The sequence below is a fragment of the Episyrphus balteatus genome, chromosome 2 (genome assembly GCF_945859705.1).
Source record: "Episyrphus balteatus chromosome 2, idEpiBalt1.1, whole genome shotgun sequence".
In the NCBI taxonomy this organism is placed as follows: domain Eukaryota; kingdom Metazoa; phylum Arthropoda; class Insecta; order Diptera; family Syrphidae; genus Episyrphus; species Episyrphus balteatus.
In genome coordinates, this window is record NC_079135.1 from 81,389,291 (window position 1) to 81,402,928 (window position 13,638).

The following is a 13,638-nucleotide window of genomic DNA, read 5'->3' on the forward strand; positions in this document are numbered from 1 at the left end:
AAGGCAAACAAATTGAACAATTTACCTTTTACGTTTTTTTTTTAACAAACAATACAATTTTTTGAATTTGGATAAGGACAACATCTTTTTTCAACAAAATATTTTTATCTTAAAATTGATGTCCAGATTTTTTGTTCACATTTCACAAAAAGCAACAATAAAAATGGACAATAAATAAAGTTCTTCAAACTTGAAAAATCTTTTGCTCAGAATTCGCTATTATTTAATGTCGAAATAAATACATTGTTTCCGTGTGGAATCTTCTTCACATGGGGTTGACACCATTCTTTTTATTAAATTGCAAAAAGAACATAACCTTGAATATAAACAGCATCATTGCATTCAGAAAACTTAAGTTTAAAATTAAATTAATGACAAAAAAAAAATTAAAACATCTTTAACACAATGTTAAGTAAAATGTTTTTCATTATAATTATTTTTTTTTCTTATAACGAGTGTGTGTTTCAATTTTCTTTTTTTTTTATCTCATTTAACATTTTTAATTCAACATCTGCACTAATTGACTTGCCATGACGTCAGTTTAAGTTTGCCAACACAAAATCCCACACCGCTTCAATTCATCATCCAGCAACAATCAATCAACCAAGTGTAATAAGTTAAAAAAGAAACAACACCAACACTAACAACAATAACAGCGAACAAAAAAAAAATAACAGAAAGAATTAATACTTTCAAGAAATAAATTGCAAACAACGGGTTAGTTCAAGACTTGAAAATAAACAACAACTTCCAAACAAAAAAAAAATAATGAGGAAAGTAAAATGGATAAATTACTTTGTAGAAGGCGTCAATTGAGATGTGCATTGCAAAGTTAATACCTAACACTCACATACAAAAACACTCTGAATCACTTGATTGGAATTAAAGTTAAATATACTTTTTAAAGCTTTTTCAAAACAAACTTATATATTTTCTATATAAAAATTCCCATTGATAAAAATAAGGTTTATTTCCTGGAAAGATATAACAAGAAAAACATATTTGGCCGGATAAGGGTTAATGAAAGTTCTAAGAAAAAGTAACTCCAATAAAAACGATAAGGCATATACATATAAAAAAAGTCAACGTTTTTGAGTGACGCAGAGTGTTCATTTACTTAACGTATTTAAACATAAGAGAAATAACAAACAAAAAATACACAAAATACATCTGTATCTAATGTTTGCAAAAAAACTGGAAAAAAAGAATTCGAATTGCACTTAGTCATCATGTGGCTTAACTTTTTTCTATTTATTTTTTATCAATTCAACTCTGTTATGTAGAAACACGAAACGAAAAATAATATAAAAAAAAAAATAGATAAATAAATAAAACGACAATGAATGCCCATTAAGGTGGTCTTTGGCGCGATTTTTTTTTTGTGTCAGACAGTTTGTAGTACGACCAGAGCCGGAAGAACCATTCATTTAAAATGAGTGATCGCCTTGGTGGTTGGTGCTTGCAGGGCGACTCCGTGCCGAACTTGTGATTTTGTTCCAAATATTCTAAGAAATTAAACTGAATTTTATTAATGTAAACGCCTGATTTATTGCAAACATTAAATTAAATTTTACTTTTTGCAAATGACAACATTGAATGGCGCCGGAAGAATAAAAACAATATTTAAGGCGCCAAATTCAGTCAAGGCGGCACTGAATACAATCTGATTTTCACCATGAAGTTAAATATCTTGTCATGTGTGTTCTCCAATTTACAAGCAAAAATGAACAACAACAAGAAAATAAAAAAAGTCTGTAGATTGAGATAATATTTTTTGTAAAGCTTTGCTCATGCAGAATAACGAACAGTTTCTTAGAATATTGTATTAACGAGCACCATTCAACTTGTGAGTGATTCTTCTAAACAGCAAATTTTAAGTGCTAGCAAAGATTTGGAGTAGGTAGACATAATGTACGCCTGTCTAATTTGAACAACAAAGAATTGATTTGGTGTTGAACCAACATCATCTCCTCAAAAAATTTAGGTATACATAACTGATATACTGGACAACACTGATTTTTGTTTTATCTGGAGTTTTATTTTTTTTGTCGATGATTCTTTTCAAGTTTATTTAAGTTTACTAAAAAACGAAGAAAAAAATTTCTAATAACACCGTACCAGTTTAAAAAAAAAAATTTTAAGACGTCTACACCTTTGACTGTTTTCCCCTATTTTGGACATGAGAAATCGATTGGCATTATTAGTTTTTCGAGTTATCGGTACGACTCACGGTGGGCAGGAGGCATCGACAGGTATGAGAAAAATGTCGACAAAAACTACAAGTTGGGTTGTATTTGTTGATGATTATACGTGCAAAATCCGTTGGAATTGAAATCCTAGCTGCTCCTTTTCAAAAGTTATTCATATTTTTGTATTTCTAATCGGGACAATTGGGAATAAAAATCTTAGGGAGAGTACGATAACTTAGGCGACAAGAATTGATAACGGTATTTTGTAGAGGAGTTTAATACAATAATTTTTTACTACAGAAGGGGGGGTCCATCTCCCCCCGTTTAGGCGGCAGGGGCAATTTTCTTAAATATCATGTTAAATACAAAAAAAAATTATTAAAAAACAATGGCAACACTTACAGTTATGAATGATACCTTTTTCAAGATACAGAATTGTACACTTGATTCTAATTTTTAAATCAAATTATTGCAATTAATTTTTCTTGAAATAATCAACTTCAAAGTCAAAATTTGGGAAAAAAGTTGAAAAAAAAACACATTAAATACTATTTTTACCAAGAATGCGAATTTAAATACGAAATAAATCAATGAAATAAACTGCCTCAATTAATTTATAATCAAATTCTGAAAATTATATGCTTCTATGCCTTCTAGTTTTTGAGAAAATTGAAAATTAAAAAACTACCTTTTATCAGATTTGTATTTTTTAGCTGTTAACGTGTTTACATAAACATAATGCTTGCAGTATGCCCCCTTGCAACCCCCTGCTTGAGCTCACTTCCTGAAAACCCGCGAAGCAAGCCAGTCATGATACTTTTAAGTTAAAAAGCTGTTCATATTGGTGAAAATAGTTAAGAAAATGAAAATCTGATAAAAAGATAATTTTCTTATTTTCAATTTTCTCGTAAATTATAAGGCACAGAAATATATGGTTTTCAGTATTTGATAAGAAATTAATTGAGGCAGTTTATTTTTTTGATTTATTTCATATTTAAATTTACAGTCTTGGTAAAAATAGTATTTAATGTGTTTTTTTGTCAACTTTTTTCCCAAATTTTGACTTTGAAGTTGATTATTTCGAGAACAATTAATTGCAATAATTTGATTTAAAAATTAGAATCAAGTGTACAATTCCGTATCTTGAAAAAGGTATCATTCATAACTGTAAGTGTTGCCATTGTTTTTTAATAATTTTTTTTTTGTATTTAACATGATATTTTAGAAAATTGCCCCTCCCGCCTAAACGGGGGGAGATGGACCCCCCCTCCTGTAGTAAAAAATTATTGTATTAAACTCTTCTACAAAATACCGTTATCAATTCTTGTCGCCTAAGTTATCGTACTCTCCCTAAGATTTTTATTCCCAATTGTCCCGATTAGAAATACAAAAATATGAATAACTTTTGAAAAGGAGCAGCTAGGATTTCAATTCCAACGGATTTTGCACGTATAATCATCAACAAATACAACCCAACTTGTAGTTTTTGTCGACATTTTTCTCATACCTATCGATGCTTCCTGCCCACCGTGGACTTCGAATAGAATCTTTTTCGGAAGTTTTTTTTCAATCATTTTCAGCACTTTGCATGGTTTAAATCATTTTTCATCCAAAAACAATGTTTATATGCTCAAACGTTATAATAAAAAGCTATATTAAATCAGTTATTTTATAATGACAATATGAACAATTTGGAAGAATTTATTTGACAATTTAGTAACTTTTTTTTTTTTGAAAAAATTCAAAAAATTCCGATTTTGATGTTTTTGGTTTCTTAAACGTCGATTATTAAAAATACATTAATCTCTATGGGTTAAAAATTGCCGGTGGCACTACTTGAGTGTACTACAGTTTTTTACATACTTATTCCTTAATTTAAACACTTAAAAAATTAATAAATTCTATTTTTTCTGTACAAAAATTATTATAATTGTTGTGTAAAACATATGCCATTAAATATTTTTCCAAAGCCAACGCCAACAGTTTTTTAACTAAACAGTATCTACCTTGTGGAACTAGGTCCCTTAGTGGTTTCAGTTACCCTAGAATTAGTTACCTTCACTAAGGATTTCTGCAGTTTTTCACTTATAAGCATCTCCAAAGTGCGTTATTTGTGAAATTCATTGCTCGAAAACTACCAGGCCTGTTTATTATTTACTTTCATTAGGTATTCTTACTTTGAAAAGACGTGATATCTTTATTGTCATTGCAAGAACCCCGCGGTGCAAGAAAATAGTAGCTTATAGCCTACAAAACCCAATTCCGAACTCGTGGTATCAATACGCTCTCAAGCTAAGATTTTGGTACAGCCTCAGGTCTTTTTCTGAGCTAAAAGGTGACATAGAAGGAACTATTTAAATTTATTTCTATAAATGTCTAAATCGATGTTAAAACTGTAATGGCACTTAAAATCTTTTGCAAAGACCAGAAAACATGCAAAAAATTCATCTACGTTACGATGGAAAGCCCCTGCAATGCTTCGTTATCGTCATAGTTCTTAATTTGTTTTTCTTTTCTTAGAATTATTTAAATTTTTTTTTCAGAAATCGTGTTTATTTTAATGAGGTCATGGAGATCTCGTTGAAGACGTCAATAATATAAGCGGACCTAATGCCACCTTAAAAGTTCTCAAAAATGTGACATTGCTTGTCTCAACAACATATTTTTTTTTTTTTTATTAATAAAGCAGTTCGATTGTTAAAGTTTGTATGTATTTATTTTGATCAAAACCAGAATCATTTCTAAAACTCTAAACCAAGACACACAATAATATTATATTGTTTATTCAGAATATTTTAATCCCCAAAAACCTGACACTCCAGATATCGTTTCGTAGATAATAATTTATTTAAATGAGTTGTCTTACTTTTTAAAAATTCCAACAGCCACTGGCTGACATTGAACCGCAAAAAAAAAAATAAAATACAAAAAAAAAAAACTCGAGTTACTCACCTCTGCGTTGACGATTCCATTAACCTTTTATCTTTTGTTTGACCTTAGCTTGAGTTTTCAAGTTCGGCATAGTGGCACTCCGTTCAATAATTTTGTTTGTTCAATTATATTCTCATTTTTTTTATATATAGTAGGTACGTGTGGATATATTTATGTACATTTTTGTATATAGTATAAAAAGTAATAAAATTTGTATGTACCTTTGTATACGAAAAAAAATATATGAATATTATGCCTCTTTGTGTTCACCTTATACAATGGATATTGTTTATACACATATTTTTAACAGAAAGCTAAGTTTGTTTATTTTAAAAATAAGTACCGTCAACAGCAGTATGGTAAGGTGGTGGTTGGTGGTAAGAGAGAGCAGCAGCTAGAGCTCGCGCTTACAAATTAATTTCGATTAATTATTCTCAAGGTGGTTAAACAAAAATTTGTTTTTAGCATGCAGCAGACCACCTATGTTTTGTGCGTATCAATAACAGTGCTGTCGTTTTGAAAAGAAAGAACTTTTTTTTTGTAGGGTAAAAGGTTATGTTTTCAGGTAGATAATACGATTATGCTGCTATTAAAAGTGACATCAACTTGTTTCCATTTTTGCTTCTATTTCTATCATTAATAAATAATATGTAGGTACAATTAATTAATAAAAACGAAAAATATTTAAAAGCACCTAAACGCAGAAAAGTATCAAAATGTGACCATAAAGTAGGTAGCTCTGTAGACAGCACTGTTTAAGCATTCTTCTTTGAAATTGGATAAAATGGAAATGTGTGCGCTAAGTGCGGACTTTTTTTTTTATCGACCTTAGTAATGCTTTCCAACTAAACAAAACAAAAAATGAAAAAAAAAGACGGTAGATACCCACTTGTAGAATGCTTAATTGAAATTCTTTATTTCATGCACGTCTCACTAAGATATTTTAAAACGCTTTGATAGAAGAATATACATACTTAAAAGCAAGTGCAAAAAAGTAGCTAAATTTTTTGCTAATTTTTTTTTTCAGCAGAATTTCTATTTAAACAGTGGCTCTTCCAGAAAATATATACCCATTATTTCTTTATGAGCTGTTGATTAATACCTTTGAGTGTTGCCAGATTTGCAATATTTTTTAAATTTTAATACCAAATTTTAAGTCTATCATTATATTTACCAGTGCCAAATTAGTTTTCAATGCTTCCATACAAAATAACAATAAATTACAGGAAGTTTTGAAGCATTTTTCTTTTAAAACGCTTTAAAAGACATAATTGGGAGGTGTATTTATGTAGCTAAGCCCAATTTATACAAAGCAGACATAGAATAGAAAGTATCAACAAAAGAGTGCATACTTTACAACAAAATCGTAACACGCATTTGTTCGTCTAGTTTTTTTTTTTTTTTTTATTTTGACTTTTTTGACCTTTCATTAGCTACTTCAAGTATAACATTAAACCTAATGTAAGCCAAATAGTCAAAATTAAAAAAAAAAAAATGGACGAATATTTGTTAAATTCAAATTTCGAATTTCTTTCAGAGTAGGTACTGTTTTACAGCTGAAAATTGACTTTTATTAAAACTTCGAACTTTTATTTTAATTTTTAGCAAAATTGCGTACGAGATAAAAAATGCTTTAGTAAATCAATTTTTCCAAACAATGTTTTAAAAATTGTTTGTAGGAATTTTGCAAAACTCCATTTAATCTGTTAGGCCTTAAGTTGGTTAGGTTATCGTTTGGTAAGGGTGACCAGCTCTGTAAGACTACATAGCTTTTCCAGCCAGCTCTATCCTTAGCTCTCTGCTTCCAGTTTCGGCCAAGTTGATTAAGGTCCCCTTCCACTCTTGGTTGCGCCACCTCAGTCGAGGCCTTACTCTACTTTTTCCCTTTGGATTGGAGTCCGGCCGAGTCCGACCGGTATTTTCAATATTTAACGTTGAACAAAATTGTTTGCACACGAGAGATTTTTAAGGACTTTTGATATTTCATTCTTAACCCTCTGTAGGCACACCTCTTTTTTGTGACGTGATAGGCACACGGGTGCGAATTTGGCTTCTACTTTTTTATGTCGCTAGAACTTTTTTATGTCTCTTATTTTATAGAGAAAACTTATATGAAATTGATGTAGAATTTTTCAAGGAATTCGAATATTGTTTTCACAATTAAAAAAAATGTATTAACACTATTATAAAGAGATTTTTTTGCACCCACTTTTTTGAAAAATTGTAATTTTTTCATTTTTGTCGTGCCAAATTCGCACCGGTGCGGTGTGCCGACAGAGGGTTAATGATGAACCAAATGTACCATTTTTAGTTCTATGCGAGATTCTTCTGGGGAAAATGTATGTTTTTGACTGCACAGATTGTAAAGAATAGAATTCATGTTACTCTTGAATAAAAGAAGATCTCATATTTTGAACTCGTATTTCATAAACGTGTTTATTGAAAAGCTATTCGAAAAGCTATTGACCCATAAATTTTGATGTCGTTGTTTTTTTCAAATGTTACTTGAATCGTTCTGTTCATAACTACCCGCTCAGAGCTTTCAATCGGGTCCTAATTGAGGACCTTGTATAAAAAGGAGAGCAATTTTCGTATTTCCACAATTTTTAAATCAAACTTTAGGTTCACAGAAATTTGTAGTTTTTTTCAAGTTTGGATCTGCCTAAATAAAAAATATGGACCTGTCCCACTTTTGCTGTAAGGTTCTCAATTTAAGTTGTATTTCTTTTATCAAAACTTTCAATATGTAATAATTTTACTTTTTTAATCATTTATAAAAGTAAGCCTTTTTATATCATTAAAAAGTAAAAAAAAAAATAAAATTGATTACAATGAATTATAATCAATTTTATCTAAAGATAAAATATACCTCCTAATAAAGCATAAATATGTACATAATCACATACATACAATATCTTTAAATCGATTCATGTCAACCGGCATCGGCACTTCAGACCCAGAGCGAGAGCACAGCTCATTGACCTACAAGTTGTTTCCATAGTCCACAGCAATTTAATACATAACACATTAAGAAAAAAAAAAAAAAAAAAAAATGCGCGCGAGATCGTTACATTAAATAAACTTATCAAAAAAAAAAAAAAATCATTCTTCCAATAATAATAATAAAAATAATAACAGTCCAACGATAATATTATTTATTTTTACATCACGCGCTTGTCGTTTCTAGAGGTAGAAGAGGTAGGTTGCTGTCTGGTACTTGAAAAACATCGTAACAAGCCGTGACTAGCAGCGGAAATGAAATTTTATTTATTTTTTTTTACTTAAAGTTTAATTGTTTTTTTTTTTCATTTATTAATTATATTATATTATTTTTTTTTGTTCTTTTGTTGTCAAGTGATTTTTTTGTTGTTGTTTTGTTTGTCGTTGCTGTGTTAAGTTTCAAGTCCTACTTTTATTGTAAAGTTGTTTTATTGAATTGTTGTTGTTTATTTTAAAATAAATACGACACTTCGCACAGACAACAATAAATAGTACAAAAAAATATCATTATTTATGTATGTGTGTGTTGGTTAATATTTATTTTGATTATTAACAAATTTTTTTTTTGTTATTTTATTTATTTGTATCGTGACTTGATCTAATCGTTGCTGGTCGTTTATCGTGTATTTGAATGAAGCTTTCAGGTATTTGTTTATCACGTGGTATGCATTAGGTTCTTATTATTATTATAGGGTAAATGCACGTTGCGATGCGAAAAGGAGAAAGTTTTATTTGACCTTTGGTGCGCATATTCACGCACGATTTTATTTATTTCTTATAGATCATCAATGTTAAAGGTTGTGCTTTCTGATTTGTGTTATATCTGAAATATATTAGGTACTTATTGTTGTATAATATTGTATAGTGTATTATTTTGAACTTTGTAGGGATTAATGGGAAGTATTATGTTTTAATATTTTAGTCTTAATGTGTTATGTATCGACTGGAGATTAGAATTTAAAAAAAAATATTACTAGCTAGCACGAAACAACTTTTTTTTTTATTTTAGGCGTATTTTTTCTATTACTCAGTAGCTACTCATTTTTCATTTTATTCGCAAAACAATAATAAAAATTACACAAGTAAGTATTTGTTTTTATTGTTTTTCGAATAAAATAAAAATATGAGTAGCTACTGAGTTGTAGAATAAACACGCCTTTTGTTAAATTTTTCCTTAATTTTGAATACCAGTATAGAATAAGTTAGGGTAGCTTATTTTATCCTTCGTTCAAATGTTACCACCAATAGGTTAATAAATAAAATATTTGCAAAAGTTTCAAAATTTTGTGGTTTGCTTGCTACCTAGCAAATAGATCTATGCAAAATTTTTTCAAGAGTACGTAACTTAGACGGTAAGAAATACGGAGGGGCAATTATAAAAAAATACTTGAATCAAAATCTAAAAAATATTTCAGTTATAAATAACATCTTTTTCAAAAGCCAGAATTCAAGAAAAAGTGCGAGGGTAAGAGAGTAAGATGTTAAAATTTGTGAGCTAAATATTTTCGGGGTACCTAATAATTTAAAGGGCCTTAAAATTATTAATTTATTGTGATCCTTACAACATTGCATATGAATTTTAGTGCTTTAATTACATTTTTTAATGCACCAAAACTTTGACATAAAATGTTCAAAATGTTGACATGAATATTTTTTTATTCTTACACTTTTCCCTATCATCTGTAGGTACTATAATGAGTTTGAGGAAGGATATCCTATGAAGTGACTTAAAACTTTCAACCATTCGAACGACTAAACAGAGATGCACTTTTTCATTACAATTATACACAATTTCTCGCAGTATCAGGTGGTGGAGACTGGAATTCGAACAAACCCCGCTGGCGTAATAGTCCATCGCACTAACCATTGCACCACCACCATACTCTGTCATCTATTGGGATTAAAATAAATCGATTTGAAAAATTAGGGCGGGGGAAGAGGGAAATGAACAACATTAAAATGGAAAGACAGTTCTGTAAATAATTTTTTTGTATTATAGGTACGCTACTCAATATTTAGAATAATAGTTGGTAGTTCAAATCAGCTGTTTCCTTGATTCTTTTAGAAAATTGTTTAAAATTACTTGAAAATTAAAATTTTCAAAAATGAGTAGGTAATGAGTTCTTTTTTTAAAAGATTTTTGAGTAGATATACCTATCAAATAAAAATTTGTAATTATGTAACTCTGGTTATCATCCTTATTATAAAATTAAAAAAAAAAATTTGCTGAAAATAGTTTTGTCTGAAAAAGAATTTTATAGTTATGTATAATAAAAATCGTAATATCAAGTTCCGAGAATGGTTTTTTGAAAAAAAAAAAAAAATCATATTTGTTATCAACGATCGATGCTTTTAAGCAATTTACAATTTTTAATCGATGCTGTTTTTAATGTACATAATTGCTGCAAAAAATGCATTTTTGTATGGAACAATTTTTTTTGCACTTATATCCCTATTATGTATTGTTGTTAAAAACTTTAAAAGGCTCTCCCAAAAATGGTTAAATTATAAAACATAATAAATAATTAAAACATAGTAAAAAGATATTTTGTATTTATTTAATCAATTAAAAGTCACATTTTTCTTAAAATTTAAATTACAATTATGTTAAAAAAATAGTCTTATCAATTTTTTTTTTCCTTTCTTTTCAGATACGATTAAACCAAAATGATGAATATCCAATTTTGTTTCTTCAAAACGCCCCCGGAATTCATAGATATTGAAACATTTACTTTGGACAAAACAAAAAGTACAAATTATGAAAAATTCCTGGTGAAAACTGCGACTAGATATAACTGACTCAAACTTTCCATGCACAATTACATCATTTGTTTAAATCACATTCTCAATTTTAATATTTATATACATATATTTTTTCGTCTTCAAACGATTGCAATATTCCTCAACAATTGGGATACATTAAAACACGAATTTTTGCATATGGATTTTTGTTTTCAATAACGCGTGTGTAACTTTACCCGCCAAAAAAAAAGACGACGTGATTTATTTTTAATCATTTTTATCTTTACCAATTGGTTTTTTGTTTTGCTTAAATATTTCTTTTTTACAGGATGTGAAATAGCTGGCTTGAAACTTGTGTTCCACTTTTTTTAAGTTATTTTCATAAATTTTTCCCATAGTTAAAAAAATATAAATAAATAAATGGCAATGAAAATTAGTAAAATAATAATTCAACATGTTAAGATAGAGCAAATATTCGCAGCAACATCCTGTCATTTTAAAAACGACGAAAGCTAAAATAAAATAAAAAAAAAAAAATAAAATAATAATATATAAAAATTAAAATATCCTCTACTTTAAATAAATGTAAATATTATTATGAATAAAATTTAAAAATTTAATACACAACAACAAAAAAATATCTGAATGAAAAAAAGAAAGAAATTCACTGCATCCCTTGCAACCGCAAAATATTCATTAATAAAAAGTGATTTAAAAATAAATTTAACGAATATATAATAATATGTGGGCAGTTTTTATATAATACAACAAAAAAAAAATATATATAAAATAAAATATTTAAATTAAAAATAAATATCTGTGTATAGTCTATTACTTTTAAGTCAAAATTAAAAGTAATTTTTTATTCTATCAAAAAAATAAATAAAAAAAAAAATAAGAATTGTTTAACCAGAATATACAACAACAAATAAATAATTATATATCTATATTTCAAATATAAATAAAGTCTGTGAAAAGTTGTATATTTAAGCTTAAAAATTTAATAAAAGCAGAGCCTAATTAAATTAATTACAAAATAAAATCAGATAAAGGAAATAAAAATAAAGTGTGTGTTGTGTTTGTGCTTGAAATTAAAAAAAAAAAAAAATATCTATTAAAAATAAAAAAAAAATAAAAAAATAATGTTATCACTTGCGTATCTTTATAATATGATTACGCTGTCGGCATGAAATGGAAGCAGCCATTCGGTCTTCAGTGCAGGTCGGTGGTCCACCGCCACCCGGACAAAGAGGTGGTGGCGGAAGTGATAACGGACCATCGTCACAGCAACAAAATCAGCAAGGAGGTGCTCCATCTTCATCACAGCCGCAAGGAAATATGTCGGCCTATCAACAAAGAATACCATCAGGAGCATCACCGATTCATAGGTTAGTTTTATGATTGCAGTTTATATTTTTCTTATCTAGGCTATTTCAGCATTTCATTTTGTCCAAAAATCAATTTCTCGAAATCTCGAAAAACTATTTTTTTTTGTACTGTAATAAAATAATTATGGCTAAAAAAGTCAGAAAAAATCCACATTCAAAGTCTTCACAGTTTTGGCACGCTACCAAGATCTTAAAAAATTGGCGATTTTCAAAAAAAGTAAAGTAATAGCTTTGTCTCAACTAAATCCCGGTACGCCTTTTTATTTTATTTTCGACCAATAATCAAATACTTATGTTGAAATGCTTTAGGGATTAAGGTAATAATAATATTTAAAAAAAGTACGGCAATAGTTTTTTTTTCTAGGCTTTTCTGAAACTTTTAGCTGAATTTTGTTTTGCAGTGAATTTTGTTGATAACGAAGGGATTGTCGTACGAACGAAGCGGCATATTTTTACGATTTTGGTAGTGTGCCAATAATTTTAAGGTCAATTTTGGAGGCCATATTGACTATCATATTTTTTTTGCCACAGTAAAGGAGTACCTACCGATATTTTGATGAGACGAAAAGATTGCTGCTTTTTGAAAATACGCTGTAAATTACAATTTTGATGGTCATCAGGCCATTAGTTTTTTGGAGCTATAAATTATTTCCAAATACAACAAGGTTTTTTTTATAAAAATCTGTAAAAATTGTTTAAAAAAAAAAAATATAATATTTAAAATCTAAAATCACATAGGGTTTTTATCCTTTATTTTTTTAAATATTCATTTTCCAAATTTTTGTATTATAAAAAAAAAAAACAAATTTAAAATTCTAAGCAGATTCACCCATATAAAAAAAAACGACTTGCAAGTTAATTTCTTAAATTTGGATGTAACCTGTAAGAAAATATTCTTTTTGATTTTTTTTTTCTAAAAATTCCGTTTGGATTCTCATAGTTGCAACATACACTGATATTCAATATGCTGAATTTTAATAATAATGCAATAAGATTATATACAGCATATTTTTAATAATTAAAAAATCTTAAATACCATCCTGTTATATTTATATTTTTAGATATTTTATAGATATCCACTAAATTAAATAAAAAACTAAAAATTTAAAAACAACTTAAAAATAAATAATAATTTATTTAAATTAAAAACATAAATAAGTATATTATATGGTTTAATATGATAGAATATATATGAATATCATATTCTGAAACAACATTCTCCCCCATTTTTTTTATACCTAGTAAAAAAAATCACATCTAACAAATCGGTAAGCCATTCACATTCCCCCACTTATAAAAAAAACCTACGTACCTACATATATAAAAAAAAAGAACCTTGACCGTTTATATTTGTTTGCTGTTTTTTTTTTCCTAATTTAATATACCAC

The 13,638-nt window shown here is 28.2% G+C and overlaps 1 protein-coding gene across 2 annotated transcripts in view; it reads left to right on the forward strand.

Moving 5' to 3' along the window:
• Positions 1–11,783: 11,783 nt before the first annotated feature.
• The window catches only part of LOC129911347 (protein split ends), a 101,478-nt gene continuing 99,623 nt past the window's right edge, over positions 11,784–13,638 (forward strand). For both annotated transcript variants that reach the window (XM_055989112.1, XM_055989113.1), the window contains exon 1: positions 11,784–12,250. In XM_055989112.1, coding sequence (XP_055845087.1) covers positions 12,054–12,250 — 197 coding nt within the window. In that variant the 5' untranslated portion in view covers positions 11,784–12,053. The remainder of the gene's footprint in view (positions 12,251–13,638) is intronic.